The sequence below is a fragment of the Neovison vison genome, chromosome 13 (assembly GCF_020171115.1).
Source record: "Neovison vison isolate M4711 chromosome 13, ASM_NN_V1, whole genome shotgun sequence".
Taxonomy (NCBI): Eukaryota; Metazoa; Chordata; class Mammalia; order Carnivora; family Mustelidae; genus Neogale; species Neogale vison.
In genome coordinates this window covers 85,681,902-85,700,084 of record NC_058103.1, presented here as the reverse complement: position 1 = coordinate 85,700,084, position 18,183 = coordinate 85,681,902, and the positions used below count along the sequence as shown (strand labels likewise).

General features: G+C 36.9%; 1 protein-coding gene across 6 annotated transcripts in view; it reads left to right on the top strand.

The window, feature by feature from the left end:
* Positions 1-18,183, top strand: part of MGA (MAX dimerization protein MGA) — a 173,021-nt gene that overhangs the window by 96,439 nt on the left and 58,399 nt on the right. For all 6 annotated transcript variants that reach the window (XM_044229700.1, XM_044229702.1, XM_044229701.1 and 3 more), the window contains exons 3-5: positions 12,466-13,414; positions 14,168-14,246; positions 14,361-14,456. In XM_044229700.1, the coding sequence (XP_044085635.1) occupies positions 12,466-13,414; positions 14,168-14,246; positions 14,361-14,456 (1,124 nt within the window). The remainder of the gene's footprint in view (positions 1-12,465; positions 13,415-14,167; positions 14,247-14,360; positions 14,457-18,183) is intronic.

The following is an 18,183-nucleotide window of genomic DNA, read 5'->3' as shown; positions in this document are numbered from 1 at the left end:
GGTTCCCATGAACACCCTCAGTTTTCTTATTCACTGGAATATCTTAAGAGAACTCAGGAAAGGACTATACTTATGAGAGCAGTTTTATTATAAAGGATACAGGTTAGAATCATGAATCATCCAGATGAAGAGACACAGTGTGAGGTCAGGCGGGTCTCACATGGAAAGCCTCCATGCTCCTTCCCTAGGAGACATACAGGGTGTGTCACTCTCCTGGCATATTGGTGTGTTCACCAGGTAAGAAGCTCCATCAAGTTCTGGTGTCCACTTATAGTTGAGTTTTTTTTAAGTAGGTGAGATTGATTAAATCTTTGGTTAGGTGATTGAATTTAAATCTCCAGCACTCTACTGCCTTTCCACAAGGCTGCTTTGTAGTCTCAATCCTCTAATCACAGAGTTGGCCTTTCTAGTGCCTAGCCCCCATCATGAAGCTATCTAATAGCTCACTCTTGTTACCTCATTAGCATAATCTTAGATGTGCTCCAGTGGTTCATGAATAGTAAAGACATTTCTATCACTCAGGAATTTCCAGTATATATACATAATTTTAGAAAGTTAAATAAAAGCACATGCTGAAAAATATGCTCTCTCTTACTTCACTCCTCTTCACCTCCTGTATTTCTTCCTAGAGGAAATTTGTTTTTCCACTTATAATCATTTCTTGTGATATTTGCCTTTGTCTAAATCATATACAGTGCCAGCCAATTACCATTTTTACATGTTATCCAAATCTTTCAGTTGTTATTCTTCCCTCATCAGTATAGTTGTCACAAAAATAAATACGCATTTTTAATGTTATGATACAAATTTTCTATACTCTTGAGCCAAGTGGTATACCATAACACATTTCCTTGTATTATTTTGTTTTTTAGTAATTATTGCCATATTTTTTTTTCCTTAGTTTTCTGTATGCCTAGTGTTAATTCTTTTCAAATTCTTCAGTTAAACCTGGAGTTTCTCGGTTTATTCTCACACATACTTTTTTTTTTTTTTAAAAAGATTTTATTTATTTATCTGCCAGAGAGAGAGAGAGACTGAGAGCGCACAGGCAGGCAGAGTGGCAGCAGAGGCAGAGGGAGAAGCAGGCTCCCCACAGAGCAAGGAGCCCGATGCGGGACTCAATCCCAGGACGCTGGGATCGTGACCTGAGCCGAAGGCAGCCGCTTAACCAACTGAGCCACCCAGGCGTCCCATATTCACACACATACTTTAAAGCAAAATATTTTGTCTCTTCTGAACATTGTCTTCAGTTGCTCTTTATCTTCCTTTGCTAATCTGAACTGGTTGTTTTCTAAGACCATATAAAGCTGCCTTGGGATTTCATTTTGCTGTCATCCTGCTGACTCTACACTTTGTCTTTCCCTGATGTAGGTCCTCCTGTTTCCTATATTTTAAGCTGTCTGAGTTGCTTTGTGTTCTCTTTTTGTCAAGTACATCTTTCAGTAGTTTCCTCAGAAATGATGTATGGAACATAGAATTTTAAATAAAATCACTTCTGAGGAGGGGTGCCTCTGTGGCTTAGTTAAGCACCTGCCTTTGGCTCAGGTCAGGATCCCAGGGTCATGCGATCTAGCCCTGCATTGGGCTCCCTGCACAGTGGGGGTCTGCTTCTCCCTCTCCTTCTGTGCTTGACTGTATGCACTCTCTCTCTCTCTTTTTCTCAAGTAAATAAATAAAATCACTTCTGATGGAAATAGTAGTGTCCTTTGAACCTGTGTCACCACTTTCAGCCTTTAATTTTCTTCTTGCATGGTGAAAAATAACTTTGTTACAGGTTTCCTCATATGTTATAAATTTATTTGGTTGGGTATCTTTGCTTGAAAATGTGTTGTTGTGTTACAGTTTTCTATTGAGAAGAGGTAGAGAGGTGTGTGTGTGTGTGTGTGTGTGTGTGTGTGTGTGTGTGTGTTTAAATAAGCTCTATGCTGGACGACTTAGGGCTTGAACTGACAACCCTGAGGTCAAGAGTCACATACTCTGCTGACTGAACCAGCCAGCTGCCCTCATTTTTCAGGAGTTTGATGCCCTTTTGATTGCTGGTTGTTTGAAGCTCTTTACATCTCTTGCTGATCCCTTAATATTAAAAAATTTCACAGTGATGAGCTTTGGTGTGGTTTTCATTTTTGTGTTGTATTTTTTCAATCAGGAAATTCATGTTCTGTAGGTGTAGGAATGTATTTAGTACTATTCTGGTAAATTTTCCACTTAAGGTTTTCTGTTGGATGAGTTGGATGTTCTATCTCCTGGATTGGTTATTTTACATAGTCCTTTTTTTTTTTCTTATGTCATTGTCTTTTGCTTTACTTTACATGAGGTTTCCTTGATTTAACTTCTGACTTACTGAAATTTTTATTGTAGCTATCAGATTTCATTTTCTGAGAGCCCTTTGCTTTCTTTTGCATTGTACATTCCCATTTTCGAATGGATTTCATTTTTTCTTTCCTCCCCCTCTCTTTCTCTCTTTTCTCTCTCTTCTTTCTTTCTCAAGTACCAGTTTCATGGAGGCCAGTATGTAATGGCTTCTTCTAAGGGGCATCTGTAATATCTGTACACATCTTCACAGTAGTGTTTATGAGGTTAAAAAACATTATATTATCTACTTGTCTGTCTCCTGTACTGGTCTGTAAATTCTTTGAGTGTAGGGACTGTACTGTACTGTATTTTGGTAATCCCTGTGCCCAAGAAAATATACTGGCACATTGTAGATGCTCAGTAAATGTTGACCGAATGCGTTTATCCATAGGACTTAATGTTTTTGTTTATTTTTAAAAAGGTTTTATTTATTTTAAAAATATTTTATTTATTTATTTGACGCAGAGAGAGAGATCACAAGTAGGCAGAAAGAGAGAGGGAAACGAGAGCCTGACATCAGGCTCTGTCCCAGGACCCCTGAGATCATGACCTGAGCTCAAGGCAGAGGCTTAACCCACTGAGCCACCCTGGTGCCCCTAAAAAAGATTTAATTAGTTTGTCAGAGAGGAAGAGTGCACACAAGCAGGGGTTGCTGCAGGCAGAGGGAAGCAGGCTCCCTGCTGAGCAAGGAGCTCGGCCCGGCCCGTTGGTGGACTCATCCCAGGAACCTGAGATCATGACCCAAGCCCAAGGCAGATGCCTACCCGACTGAGCCACCCAGGCATCCCGAATTTAAACCTTTTAAAATGTGTTTCAGAGTGACTGGTATATGTCATATTTATTTGTTGCATTGATTATGTACTATCAACAAAAAAGTAATCCTTTAAGTTGTACAAATTGTTTTGCTTGTATTCTTGCTTAAATAATCTTTCACCTCATTTATTTGGATGGAGACTTCTTAGAACTATGAAACTTCAGGGTTGTGTGCAAAATCCTCCCGCCAAGACAAATTTTCATGCTTTATGCATAAAGTTATTTTTGGAAGATAAGGAGAAATACTTTTTGAGACCCTTTCTAAGAACAAGTTTAATTCCTCAGGAAAATGTGAAAGCAATTATTGCAGTAGCAGCCAAGATCTAGCTTTATGAAGTTCTCAGCTACTGAACACAAATTCAGGTCATGTGGCTAAATGAAAAGAAGATGCAGAATTTTTCCTGCGTTTTGGAAGTTAATGTCTTGAAATGTGAAGATAACGAGAGAACTTCCATTCCTCAGTTACTTGATACAGTATGGTATTTATGAGCTTGTATAAAAAACTGACATTATGGGACAGGGACAAAGAGCACTTGTTTTTCCTAACCTTTTAATGGTTTTTAGCCATTCTGACAGATGTGATATTGTTATGGTTTTGATTGCATATCCCTGATGATAAGTGATGTTGAACATCTTTTCATGTGTCTGTTGGGGATCTGTAGGTCTTCTTTGGAAAAATGTTCATGTCTTCTGCCCATTTTTTTTTTTTTAAGATTTTATTTATTTATTTGAGAGTGAGAGAAAGCATGAGAAGGGGGTAGGTCAGAGAGAAGCAGATTCCCTGCTGAGGAACTCCATCCTGGTACTCCAGGACCATGACCTGAGCTGAAGGCAGTCGCTTAACCAGCTGAGCCACCCAGGTGCCCCTTTTCTGTCTATTTTTAATTGGATTATTTATTGGTGTTAAGTCCTTATATATTTTGGGTATTAACCCTTACTGGGGTTATTTCCAATTATCTATCTCATTTCCAATTGTCTTCTGTTCAGTAGGTTGTCTTTTATTTTGTTGATTTCCTTTGCTCTGCAAAAATTCTTTATTTTGGTATAGTCCCAATAGGTTTTTTTTTTTTTTTTTTTTTTTTTGCTTTTGTTTCCCTTACCAAAGGACACTTACCTAGAAAAAAATGTTTCATTGGCTAATGACAAAGAGATAACTGCCTCTGTTTTCTTCTAGGAATTTTATGGTTTCAGGTCTTTAAGCTGTTTTGAGTTTACTTTTGTATATGGTGTAAGAAAGTGGTCCAAGAAATAAGTGTTGGTGAGGATGTTGAGAAAAAAGGAACTGTCAGCACTGTTGATGGGAATGTAGACTAGTGCAGCTACTGTGGAAAGCAGTGTGGAGTTCCTAAAAAAAATTAAAAATAGGATTACATATCTAGTAATTCCCCTACTGGATATTCACCCAAAGAAAATGAAAACTCTAATTTGAAAAGATATATGCACCCCTGTATTTATTGCTGCATTATTTACAATAGCTTAGATTTGGAAGTAACTTAGGTTGCTCCGTATGGTATTTATTTTCCTCTGAATTATTTCACTTAGCATTATACCCTTAGGTCCATCCATGTTGTTTGCAAATGGCAAGATTTCATTCTTTTTTATAGCTGGGTAAATTTCCATTTCTATATATCACATCTTCTTTAGCCATTGTTCTATGGATGCACAGTTAGGTTGAATAAAGCTGTTTCAAGAAAACATAAAAAAAAAGCTATTTTTAAAGTGAAATTTTTGAAAGGGGGAACTTGTTTTAGCTTGTCACATTTAAGTCTGTAATCCATCTTGGCTTAGTTCTTGTGTATGGTGTGAGGATGAAGGTCAAGGCTCATATTTTTCAATGCAGATATCTAGTGGCTATGATAATTTATTTGAAAGACTATTTGTTCCATTAAAATGTATCATGTTTTGGAAAATCAGGTGTGTATATGTATAGTTGGGTCTACTTTTGGACTAAGTTTTCCATTTATTCTTTTGCTGGTACCATTCAATTTTGATGACATTGGATATAATAATTCTTGGAATCCAGTATTGTAATCCTCTAACTTCTGATACTATATAGAAATACAGTTGATATTTATATATTGATTTTGTATCTTATTGCCTTGCTGAATTCGCTTACTGGTTTGTAACTCCTTTGGATTTTCTCCATATGCAATTGTGTTGTCTGTGAACAAAGTTAGTGTAAGGGGTGGAAATGTTGTACCAGCTTTGTGTTTGTGGGATAAATATTGCTGGGTTATAATAACACCCTTTTTAATATTGTTATATTCAACTTGCTAATATTTTGTTGAGGGTTTTTAGATGTAAATTCATGATGAATATTTTTAGTTTTATTTCTGATCTGTTGGTTTCATTCAAGGTAATGCTTTCTTCATAAAACAAGTTATAGACTGTTGCATTCTCCTGCATTTTTCTGGATTTGTGCAAGATTAGTATTTTTTTCATTATGTGTTTGATAGACTTCATCAGGGAAGCCTTGGAGTTTTCTTTGTTGGCAGGTTTCAGATCACAAATTCAGTTTCTCTGTTTCTGTTTCATTGTTTTAGCTTTCCTCTTATCTTTATTTCCTTCTTTCTACTTAGTTTTGCTCTAATATGCCTATTTTAGAACAGGGCTTGACAAACTAAGACCTGTGAACCATACCTAGCTTGCCATTTGTTTTGCATGGTCTGCAAACTAAGAATGATTTTTATATTTTTAAATGGGTAGGGAAAAAGAACAAAAGAAGAGTAATATGTTGTCACTTGTGACTATATAGTATTCAAATTACATTGTCCATTTGTTGGAATATAGTTATGTTCATTTGTTTATATATTGTCTGTGCTGCTTTTATGTTACAGTGGCAGAGTTGAGTAGTTGTAGTAGAGACTGGACCTTGAGCCTAAAATTTTTACCATCTAGCACTTAGCAGACAAGTTTATCAACTCCTGACTAAAATAATTGATTTTAGACTTTTTATTTAAAGCTATGAAATTTCCTTTGAGCATTGGTTTAGGTGCCTTCTACAAATTTTGATATGTTGTACGGATTATCGTTAATTGATTTGTAGCTTGATTCTATTGCTAGAGAACATGTAACTTAAAAACCTCTGAAATAGATATTTAGGGGCGCCTGGGTGGCTCAGTCCTTAAGCGTCTGCCTTCGGCTTAGGTCGTGATCCTGGGGTCCTGGGATGAAGCCCTGCATGGGGTTCCCTGCTCAGCGGGAATCATGCTTCTCCTCCTCCTCTCTCCCTGCTTGTGTACCCTCTCTTGATGTGTCTCTCTCTGTCAAATAAGCAAATAAAATCTTAAAAGAATAGAAATTTATTGTGACTTTGTTTTATTGTTATATGGTCAGCTTTGATTAATACTAAATGCATACTTGGGCGCCTGGGTGTCTTAGTTGGTAGACTGCCTTTGGCACAGGTCATGATCTTGGAGTCCTGGATCATGTTGCATATCCAGCTCCCTGCTCGGCAGGGAGTCTTTCTCCCACTGACCTCTCTCCTCTCATGCTCTCTCATTCTCAGTTCTCTCTCTCTCTCTCTTTCAAATAAATTAAAAAAAAATTAAATGCACACTTGAAAATGTATGTGTTACATAGTTGCTGGATGTATTGGAGTTGTGTAGTTTTCTTAGGTGAGTATATTATTGTTGATTTCTTCTTTCTCAGTTAGTCTCTCTGTATGATGTCCTCTGTCAGTTACTGAGAAAGGTGTGTTAAAATCTCCCACCAAAGTTAGCGGACTTGTCTTTTTCTTTTCAGTAATATAAATTTTTGCTTCATTTATCTTGAAGCTGTATGATAAGTTATATATATTTTTAGGGTTGTCTTTTTGATTAATTGAGTTCATAAAATTTTTATAAGGTCTCTTTATCTTTGATGGCAGTCTTTTTTTTTTTTTTTTTAAGATTTTATTTATTTATTTGAGAGAGCGGGAGAGAGATCACAAGGCCAGGGGAGGGTCAGAGTGAGAAGCAGACTCCCCACGGAGCGAGGAGCCTGATGTGGGACTTGATCCAGGCCCCTGGGATCATGACCTGAGCTGAAGGCAGATGCTTAACCAACTGAGCCACCCAGGTGCCCTGATGGTACATATTTTAAAGTGTTCTTTGGGGCGGTTGGGTGGCTCAGTCATTGGGCATCTGTCTTCTGCTCAGATCATGATCCTGGGGTCCAGGAATCAGCCCTGTGTAGGACTCCCCGCTGGGTGGGAGGCCTGCTTTTCCCTTTCCCACTCCCCCTGCTTGTGTTCCCTTTCTCGCTGTGTCTCTGTCAGATAAATAAATAAAATCTTTTTTTAAAAAAAGAAGTGTACTTTGATGTTATTGAGCCACCTTGGCTTTCTTCTTATTTTTCGTTTACATGGTTTTATCTTTTTCCTTTCTTTCACTTTGAATCTATTTCTGTCCTTGGCTTTAAATTGTGTGGAGCCACCTTGGCTTTCTTCTTATTTTTCGTTTACATGGTTTTATCTTTTTCCTTTCTTTCACTTTGAATCTATTTCTGTCCTTGGCTTTAAATTGTGTGGATTTTTTTAAAGCAGCTTATGGTTGGAACTTTTTTTGTTGTTGATTGTTAAAATCTCTTGTCTTTTATCTGGATTGTTTTGTTCATTTACATTTAATATTATCACTAATAGGGCTAGTTTTAAAGCATTACATCTTGATATTTTCTGCTTTCCTCATGGGTTCTTTGGTTATATTTCCCTGTTTTCATGTGGATTGAGTTTTTAAAATTATATTTATACTGCCTGTTACCTTTTTAGCTATGCCTCTTTTTTCTTTCTTCCTTTTTTTTTTTTTAAAGTGGTTTTATTAGTCTGCTGAGGTTGATATAACAAAAGACCACAGACTGTGGCTTAAACAATGAAAATTAATTTTCTCACAATTCTGGAGGCTAGAAAGGCTAAGGTAAGGGTTTTGGCAGGGTTCTGTTTCTGTTGAAAACTCTCATCCTGGCTTTAGACAGCTGCCTATGAACTGTGTCTTCATGTAGAATGGCTAAAGACCGCCCTCACCTTTATGACCTCATTTAACCTTAATTATGTCTTCAAGACTCTCCTTGTACAGTCACTTTGGGGGTTAGAACTTCAACATAAGAATTTGGGTGGGACACAATTCAGTCCATTGCAGGGTTTATAGAGATTGTATATGTTAATCTTTAGTTTATTAAGTAGAATTCAGTTAATGGTAGCAGTACATGTACAGCTAATAAGGATAGTCCTTATAATTCATGTCGTACATGTGTTATAAATTCCACAAACATCATTATTTATTTGCTTTAAATAGTAGTCACTTAATGAAGTCTAGGAAAAAGTGGTGTAAATGCTTACATATTTATTTGTCATTCATTACTGGATCCATTTTCATATTGGTCCATTTCCTGTTCATTAAAGAACTTTCTTTAGTATATTTTTATTAACTTTCTAAAAATTGAGATTCATTCATCACCATAAAATTTACCCTTTAATTTTTTGGAATTTATTTTTATTTTTATTTATTTACTTTTTTTTTTTTTTAAAGATTTTATTTATTTATTTGACAGAGAGAGATCCCAAGTAGGCAGAGAGGAGGCAGAAAGAGAGAGGAGGAAGCAGGCTCCCTGCTGAGCAGAGAGCCTGATGCGGGACTCGATCCCAGGACCCGGAGATCATGACCTGAGTCGAGGGCAGTGGCTTAACCCACTGAGCCACCCAGGCACCCTATTTATTTACATTTTTAAAGATTTATTTATTTATTTGACAGAGATCACAAGTAGGCAGAAAGGCAGGCAGAGAGAGAGAGAGGAGGAAGCAGGCTCCCCGCCGAGCAGAGAACCCAACTCAAGGCTTGATCCCAGAACTCCACCGGATCACAACCTGAGCCGAAGGCAGAGGCTTTAACCCACTGAGCCACCCAGGCACCCCTTATTTTTATTTTTTTAAGTAGGCTCCATGCCTAGTGTAGAGCTTGAACTCATGACCCTGAGATCAAGACCTGAGCTGATATCAAGAGTTGGACACTTAACAGACTGAGCCACCAAGGTGCCTCTAAAATTTGCCCTTTCAAAGTGTATAGTTTAATGATTTTTTAGTATACTCATAGAATTGTGTAGCCATGACACAGTTATTTTTAGGATGTTTTCATCACCCCACAAATAAACCCCTTGCCCTTTCCTAGTCACTCCTCATTTTCCCACATTGCCTCAATACCACTCCATCCATACATGACAACTGACAGTCTCCTTTTTCTCTGAATGGATTTGTCTGTTTTGGACATTTCTATAAGTGCAGTTATATAATATGTGTGGTCTTGTAACTTTCTCAAGGTCATCCATGTTGTAGTGTGTATCTGTACTTTGTTTCTTTTATTGCTGAAAATAATTTTCTGTGGATATGGCACATTTTATATATCCATCCATTAGTTGATAGGCATTAAAGTTATTTCCACTTTTTAGCTGTTAATAATGTATGCCTATTCTTTCCTTGCTGAATTGTTTTGGTACCCTTGGCAATTGAAGATCATTTGATGTAAATGTGGGTGTATATTACTGAACTCTAATTATATTCAGTTGGTTTCTGTTTTGCCTTATGCAGATATCATCACACTGTTTTGATGGTGATAGCTTTGTAGTAAGGTTTGAAATTGTGAAATACAAGTATTAGAGAACTCCATTCCTATTTTTCAGGATTTTTTGGGTTATTTTGAGGTCCTTGTATTTTCATGTGTAATCTAAGATCACCTTACGAATTTTATTTTTACAAAAGTCACAGGTGGGATCTTGATAGGGCAGTATTGCTATTGCTGTTGTATTAAGTCTGACAGTACATAAATGTAGGCTGTATCTTATTTAGGTTGTCTTTAATTTCTTTCAAAAGTGTTTTGTAGTTTTCTGTGTACAGCTCTTACACTTTTTTTGGTTCAGTTTATTCCTAAGTATTTTATTCTTACTGATGCTGTTATAAATGAAAATGGAATTTATTCCATTTTGATGCTTCTCATTTGTAGCAATAACATTTTTTGTGTATATTGATCTTGGATACTCTTGCTAAACTCATTTATTAGTTCCATTAGGTTTTTAGTGGTTTCCTTAGGATTTTCTATATATAAGATCATGATCTGTGAATAGAAAATTTTACTTTGTTCTTTTTAATCTGGATGTTTTTTCTTTTCTTTTCTTTCCTGATCACCCTGGTGGAACCCCTAGTACATCTGAGTTTAAGTTGTGAGAGTTAACGAAATTCTTACCTTGTTTCTGATCTTAGGAGGTAGTATTTCTTGTGCAGTCTCAATTTTCTCAGATGTCTGAAAAAGTCTTCTTTGGTAATCTGGAACATTAGATTAGGTTGACTCTTTAAGTACTCTTTCAGTACTATCATTCATTGTTGTGTGTTTTTTTTGTTTGTTTGTTTGTTTTGCCTTACATTGTTTCCAGTGAGTAGTCAGTCTATTCTTGTTGTGTATCTAATGTCTCTTTTTTCCTGATGTTTATAAGACTATTCTCTTGATTTTTAATTTTTGGCCACCTGATCTTTATATGCCTAGGTTTGACTTTCTTTTTATTTATTCTCCTGTGTATTGGCTGAGCTTCTTGGATCTGTGGGTTAAAATCTTTTACTTTTGGGGTGTTTTTGTTCATTTTTCTCTCCAAATGTTCTCCTTTCGTATGCCTTTTAGGAAGTGCAATTAATGTTATGTTAGGTCATTTGGTGTTGTCCCACAGATTTCTGACATACTTTTTTTTTTTTTTTCCTATCCTTCAGTCTAGGTGATTTACTTTAATAAATTTTAGCTTACTTCAGGTTTCAAATGTGTTAGGGCTAGAATTGGACTCGTGTGATGGAAATTTGGAAAATAAGTTGTGGGAGACTGTAAGTGCTTGGTTTTCAGGCCAACTTCCTGCATCACTGCTGCTTATTCTGCAGAAGGACTCTGAAGGTAATTGGTGGGAGTGAGGACTAGTTTTCTCCTTGGGGTTCTCTAGATTTTAGTCTGCTCACACTCAGGTAATTAAAAGTTTGATTTCTCTGTGTCTCACTAAAGATCCTTTGTCTATCACTGCTTTTTTTTCTTTGTGCACTTGTGCTTCAGACAGTGTAAACTGTACTCAGGGTTTAAAGCAGTATTCATCTGTGGCCAACTAGAGAAGGCTGATTCCTCTCTAGAATTCAGTTCATTTGGACTTGTGACTAGAGGTCTTTGATGTCTTTAAAAAAGAAAAGGGTTTTAATTTACCTAGTGTTTTCTAATTGTTTTGACAGAATTGATTGTCTTTGTGATCTTCCACATTCTAAATGGAAGTAGAAGTCCTTCATTGAAGGATTTTTGAGTAAGGTCAGTTGTGCAAGGAAGGAGTAGCTTACACATTATTTTAGGGGCTGCTTTGTGTGTATTTGAGATTAATGAACAATTTTACAAAGACAAGTGGCTTTAATTGGGTTAATGAGTAGTTCTAACATGTCTTCAAGTTATATTGGTACAATTAATAACGCTTTCAGTAGTTAATGGGGAGGAAGGGGGAAGCTAAAAAGATTTTTTTAATGAAATATAGACACTGAGCTTACCTGATTATATGTACTTTCCTTCAACTACCCTACCCTTTAATTTTGGAAGAATTAATGATGTATTCATTACATTGAAAGTGAGTTTTACTATTTTAAAGTTGAAAATCACCTGGCAACAACATTGTGAATATACCAAAAAACTACTGGCTTGTACATTTTTAAATTGTTAAAATGTTATGTCTTATATATTTTTAAAAGATTTTTAAGTAATTTCTATACACATCAGGCTTGAATTTATAACGCCAAGATAAAGAGTCATATGCTCTACCGTTTGAGCCAGCCAGTTATGTCTTACGTTATATGAATTTTATCTCAATTAAAACAGATCAGGCAGTTTGAAAGTCCTTTCCTGATGTTTATTGCAATTCTTAGTTGTAATGGACATTTGTTTGCTTTTACTTTTAATTGGTGGGCCAATTAGTTCTTGAGTTTGAATTTGGGTCAGTGTCAACTGACTTTCAAAATTGAGTTTATTTGAAAAATACCATTAGTAAATAAGTGCTACATTTTTAAATTTGTGATAAAGTTACTTGTTAAAAACTTACTTTTTTATCCTGTATAGTTTCTGAGAAATTGATGGAAAGGGTAAAAGTGTGATGTTGACAAACTGCTTTTGAGAACTTTGCCAACTGCTTTGGAGAACTTCGCTAAGTTATAAATTGTTTTTTGGAGAATGGCTCATGAAATTTGATGTGTCACTTGGTTTCCAAAAGACTTTCTTTTTTTCTCTTGAGTCTTAATTTTGCCCTTTTAACCTCCCTCCCCTGTCTCTTCAGTCTTGTTGCCAACAATTTTGAAGACGGTCCCCATGTAGTGTCACCATTAGACCCGAATGGAAACTTCAATGTTGTTATTAAAGAGGAGCCTGTAGATGATTATGAATATGAACTTGCTGAGTGCCCAGAAGGGGTAACTATAAAACAGGAAGAGACAGATGAGGAAACAGATGTATACTCAAACAGTGATGATGATCCTATACTAGAGAAACAGCTAAAGAGGCACAATAAAGTTGATAACCTAGAAGCTGACCATCCGTCTTCTAAATGGCTACCAAATAGCCCATCAGGTGTTGCTCAAGCTAAAATGTTCAAGTTTGACGCTGGAAAGATGCCAGTAGTCTATCTGGAGCCCTGTGCTGTCACCAAAAGCACAGTGAAGATTTCTGAGCTCCCTGATAACATGCTTTCCACATCTCGAAAGGATAAATCTTCTGTATTGACAGAATTAGACTATTTGCCCACGTACATTGAAAATACAGATGAGACTGGCTTCTGCTTAGGCAAGGAATCAGACAGTGGTCTTAGAAAACATTCACCAGATCTCAGAGTGGTACAGAAATACCCCTTACTTAAAGAGCCTCAGTGGAAATATCCTGAGCTTTCTGACAGCATTAACACAGAAAGAATACTTGACAGTTCGAAGAGTTCAGCTGGGGATCCATTTTTAGCAAAAGAAGACTTGGGCAGAAGGAGAACAACTGTGCTTAAGATTTCAACAGCCTCCAAGGTTGTGAATGCTAATCAAAATGCCCCTTCAAATATCCCTGGAAAAAGAGGAAGACCACGAAAATTGAAACTCTCTAAGGCAGGGCGACCACCTAAAAGCACAGGAAAATCTTTAACTTCTACAAAGAGCGCTCCTGTGGGTCCTGGGAGTAACTTCCCAGATGTGAAGCCTGATCTGGAAGACGTGGATGGTGTTCTCTTTGTTTCCTTTGAATCAAAGGTAAGATTATAATTTTCAGCATTTCTTTGGAGGTCAGATAGTGATTCTCAAATTGTATACAGGTTGATAACTAACTTAGAATTTTGTTTTTTGAATGCACCTGTTATGTGAAGGTTTGTGTGTAGGGAGGGGAGTGTCTCCAAAATGGTTTAATTAACAGGCACCACTTAAGGTATTTTGTTGGAATGGACTTAAATGTCTGCTTTGATTTCAGTTCACGATTGTCGAACTGATTGTTACTGGAATTTAAATTATTATAGACTCTAAAAAGGCATACATACATGAAAAATTGACTGTTTCAGTATACCCCATCCTCTGGTTTTCATCAGTAGTAGCAGAGTACCACTGGAGAACTAATATTGTTTTAAAAATTCTGTTGTCTCACACATGGATAGTTTCTTTATTTTACTGCAGCTCTTTAGCTGCATTATTTTTCTTTTAAATCTTTATAGAAGCCTGGCATTTCTAAATTGGCTACAGAGAGGTTGAATTCTCTTTAGCTGGTCTTCTGTCTTTTTGTTAATTGCTGAGTAAGCTTTCTTTACATAGGCTGTATCAGTATGTAAATTGGCATAAACAGTTTGATCAGCATATGTTCCTGTTCAGATTTTTTTTTCTTTTTTTCCTTCATATTTGAAACGCTGTTAATGTAGAACATTGAGAAAATATCAAAAGTATCAGAAAAGAAAAGATTCCTTGTTTACATTTAAACTTCTAGGAGTGATAAGAACTTTTTCCTTTTTTTATATATAGGAAGCTCTTGACATTCATGCAGTTGATGGGACAGCGGAAGAACCCTGTAGTCTTCAGGCATCAACCACAAACGACCCAGGTATTACATAGTTTAAAAGGAGAGAGATTTGTGATTTGGCTCTAGAAGGGAAAGATGCAATGTTTCTTTTTCTGTAGTGTACAGCAGCTTATTTTGTCATTGTTTTCTGAGTAGGTTGCAGAGCAAGAATTTCCCAGCTGGAAAAGGAACTGATAGAAGACTTGAAGGCCTTGCGGCATAAGCAGGTGATACATCCTGGTCTTCAAGAAGGTAATATTTAAAAATACATATATGCAAACCAATTTTTAATTTTGTTCTCTTTTTTTCTCTTGTTTTCTCTTTTCCCTCTTCTTTCCCTTCCCTCTTGTTCTTACCCATTTTTTTGTTTTTCTTCCTTTCCCCCCATCCCTGATTTCATTTCTTTTAGTACCCCTCTCAACTTGTGTTTTTTTTTCTTATTCTTCCTCTTAATTTGAAAGCTTCTCTAGTTTTTTTTTTTTATCCTAAGAAAAACCTTCCCAACTCTGAAGATACTGTCTCTGTGAAGCATAATATCTTACGCATTTAAAAACTGTGTCATAATAAGAAATTGGTGTTTCCTCTGTCTTAAAACCCAGTATTTTCTTCCCTGTTTATCATTTTTAAGTTTCAGTTGCTTTTGTTTTTGTATGTTTTTTTGGAGGGGGCCCTACTTATTCTTTTATATACTTAGTAATATGTAAGTCTGTAAATAGAATACTTTCCTTATTGTGTGGCTGTCAGCATATTTTGTGTATTTCATGTATTGCTTGGGATGTCAGTTAAAATTTTCATTATTATCTCTGTTGTGTTGTAATAAATTATCTTTGGCTTTGATTATGTTGCTTAATCCTCTATTTTAATATTGAAATCTATATTAGTCCTACCCCCTGCCTCCCCCAAATGTGCAGTCTTTCTGTGGTTTCACTTAATGGAAGCAGATGATCCTCCCTCTGACGTATGGTCAGAAGGTCAGTAGTAGCCTAACACTATGTCACAATACCTACATCATTCACCTCACTTCATTTTATCATCTCACATTATCACAAGAAGAATGGCGAGAACAGTGTAATAACATACTTTGAGAGAGAAAGACCATATTCCATAACTGTTATTACAGTGTATTCTTCAAATTACTCTATTTGTTATTGTTTTCTTTAATTTATAAATTTATAATTTATAAATTAAACTTTATCATAAGTGCGTATGTCTAGGAAAAAACATTGTGTGTTTGTCTGTGTGTGTGTGCGTGCGTGCTGCGTCGGGGTTTGGTACCAGGTGGTTTCAGGCATCCACTGAGGGTCTTAGAATGTACCCACTATGGGTCTTAAAACATATCCCTTGCAGATTAGGAGGACTTGCTCTATATTTATTACCATCATAGCAACTACTGACTTTCCCACTTGTTGTAAATGAGATATTGTAAACTATACTCCAATTTTTAGTTTCTTGTGTGTTTGATTTTAGGTGTACCTTCTTATTTATTATTTTTTTAAGATTTTATTTATTTATTTGACAGAGAGAGGGAGAGATCACAAGTAGGTAAAGCAGCAGGCAGGGGGGTGGGGGGAAGCAGGCTCCCTGCTGTGCAGAGAACCTGATGTGGGGCTTGATCTCAGGACCCTGAGATCATGACCTGAGCCAAAGGCAGAGGCTTTAACCCACTGAGCCACCCAGGTGTCCCAACTATCTTTTGGAGTAGTTTGAGTTTTTGCTATTAGTCAGCACCACCCACCCACCCACCCACCCCACCCCACCCCACCCCCCCCCCCCACCCCCCCGCCAGGGGATTGTTGAGCTGATTTACATATATAATGGATCATTATATAATGGATCATTTATATAAGAACCTAAGCATTATATGCTAATAAAATGCTGTATAAGATTCAGTATCTAAGTCAGCTAGTAATACTTGAACTTTTGCTTTAATATGAGGCTGCTTGTCTGACACTGTGATCTTAGAGGGGTACTGTGGATTGTAATGGGGCAGTTACAGTCACATCATAGTCTTAATGGTAAATAACATTTATTATTGCTTACTGTTAGCTTTCATTTCTGCTATTTTATTTAAATAGTATTCTCTTAACCTCTATCAGTTAACTTTTCCTTTATCTTTTTTCCTCCCTCCTACTTTCGTATTTTGTTAGTTATGTACTCCAACAATGTATAAATATCTTTCAGCCTAATCCCTACTTTGTTTCAGTCTTAGTTCTAGAGGTAAATATATTCCATGCTCTCTGCTGGTCTTTTCGTTATGGTTTGGTTTCCTATTACTTCCTGGCTGGTTAAGGTTTAAGTGTGTTTTTTCCTTCCCCTACATACATTGTAGACAAATCCTGGTATTTTCCTCTGTGTAATTGGGGTTCAAAGTCAAATGCTCCTAGAAACTAAGCAGGTAAGCAAATGAAAGTAGCCTGATTTCGTGTACAAGGTTGGACTCTGGCAGGCTGGAACACAGGTGCCTCTTCTGAAGGGGCAGTCATAGCTGTGGATTATTGTCATATGGGAGGATTGGCATAGTATTTCAGAAATTCTCATTGTTCAGTAGAAACTGAAGTCAGCATTTTTATGTAATGATGCTCAACTTCTAAGTTTTTTGGGCAAAGTGTTAAACACTGAGCCAAACAAAAATGTGGGTGAGCCATCAGTTTTCACCGGCTGTACAGATTCTGCATTAGGTGTCATATATAAGTTTTTATTTAATCCTCATGTTGTTTAAAATTAATTCAACTGTATTCTTACATAGTTTTATTATTATTATTATTTTAAGATTTTATTTATTTATTTGACAGAGACACAGCAAGAGAGGGAACACAAGCAGGGGGAGTGGGAAAGGGAAAAAAGCAGGCTTCCTGTAGAGCAGGGAGCCCAATGTGAGGCTTGATCCCAGGTCTCTGGGATCATGACCTGAACTAAAGCCAGATGCTTAATGACTGAGCCACCCAGGCGCCCGTATTATTTTATTTTTCTGAAAAGATTTTATTATTTGAGAGAGTGCAAGTGGGGGTAGAAACAGGGAGCAGGATGAGCAGACTGTGTTGAGCATGGAGTCAGATGGGGGCTCAGTCCCAGGACTGCACCATCATGACCTGGGCTGAAATTAAGAGTTGGACACTCAACCAGCTGAGCCATCCAGCTGCCCTGTATAGTCTTGTTTTATCTATCTATCTATCTATTTATGTTTTATTTATTTGTCAGAGACAGAGAGAGAGCACAAGCAGGGGAAGTAGCAGAGGGACAGGGAGAAGGAGGCACTCTGCTGAGCAAGGAGCCGGATGCAGGACTTGATTCTAGGACCCTGGGATCATGACCTGAACAAAAAGCACATGCTTAACTGACAGCCTCCCAGGTGTCCCTATTTTAAAAAAAAAAAAAACAGTTAAATCTGTAATTCATGTGGTGCTATTCCTAAGGTGTGAGGTAGAGATCTATTTTGGATTTTTCTATTTTGTTTTGGCAGATATCCCTCCACTCCTCAACCTTTGTTTCTTAAGACTTAGAATTTCAGAAAAATGAGTTACATTGGCTAAGTATTTGTAACTGGGATTGAGCCAATCACATGTTCCTTTAAGGTCCCTCTTTAAAAATTGGTGATTGAAAGAACTTGTTAAATTTTACTTCAGTAATGTCATTTCTCTCCCTTTCTGTTAACTGTGGAGTTTCACTATTTTTTAGAATATAAACATTAAAAAATCTTTTTGTGGGCACCTGGGTGGCTCAGTCGTTAAGCATTTGCCTTCAGCTTAGGTCATGGTCCTAGGGTCCTGGGATTGAAACCCGCATCAGGCTCCCTGCTCAGCAGGAAGCCTGCTTCTCCCTCTCACACTTCCCTGCTTGTGTTCCCTCTTTCGTTGTGTCTTTCTCTGTCAAATAAATAAAATCTTAAAAAAAAAAACAAAAAAAAACCCCAACAACTTTTTGTGCTGGAAACTTGAAAAACTTACTAAGATTTTTGAGCTTGCTCTGAAGTTCTGGAAGA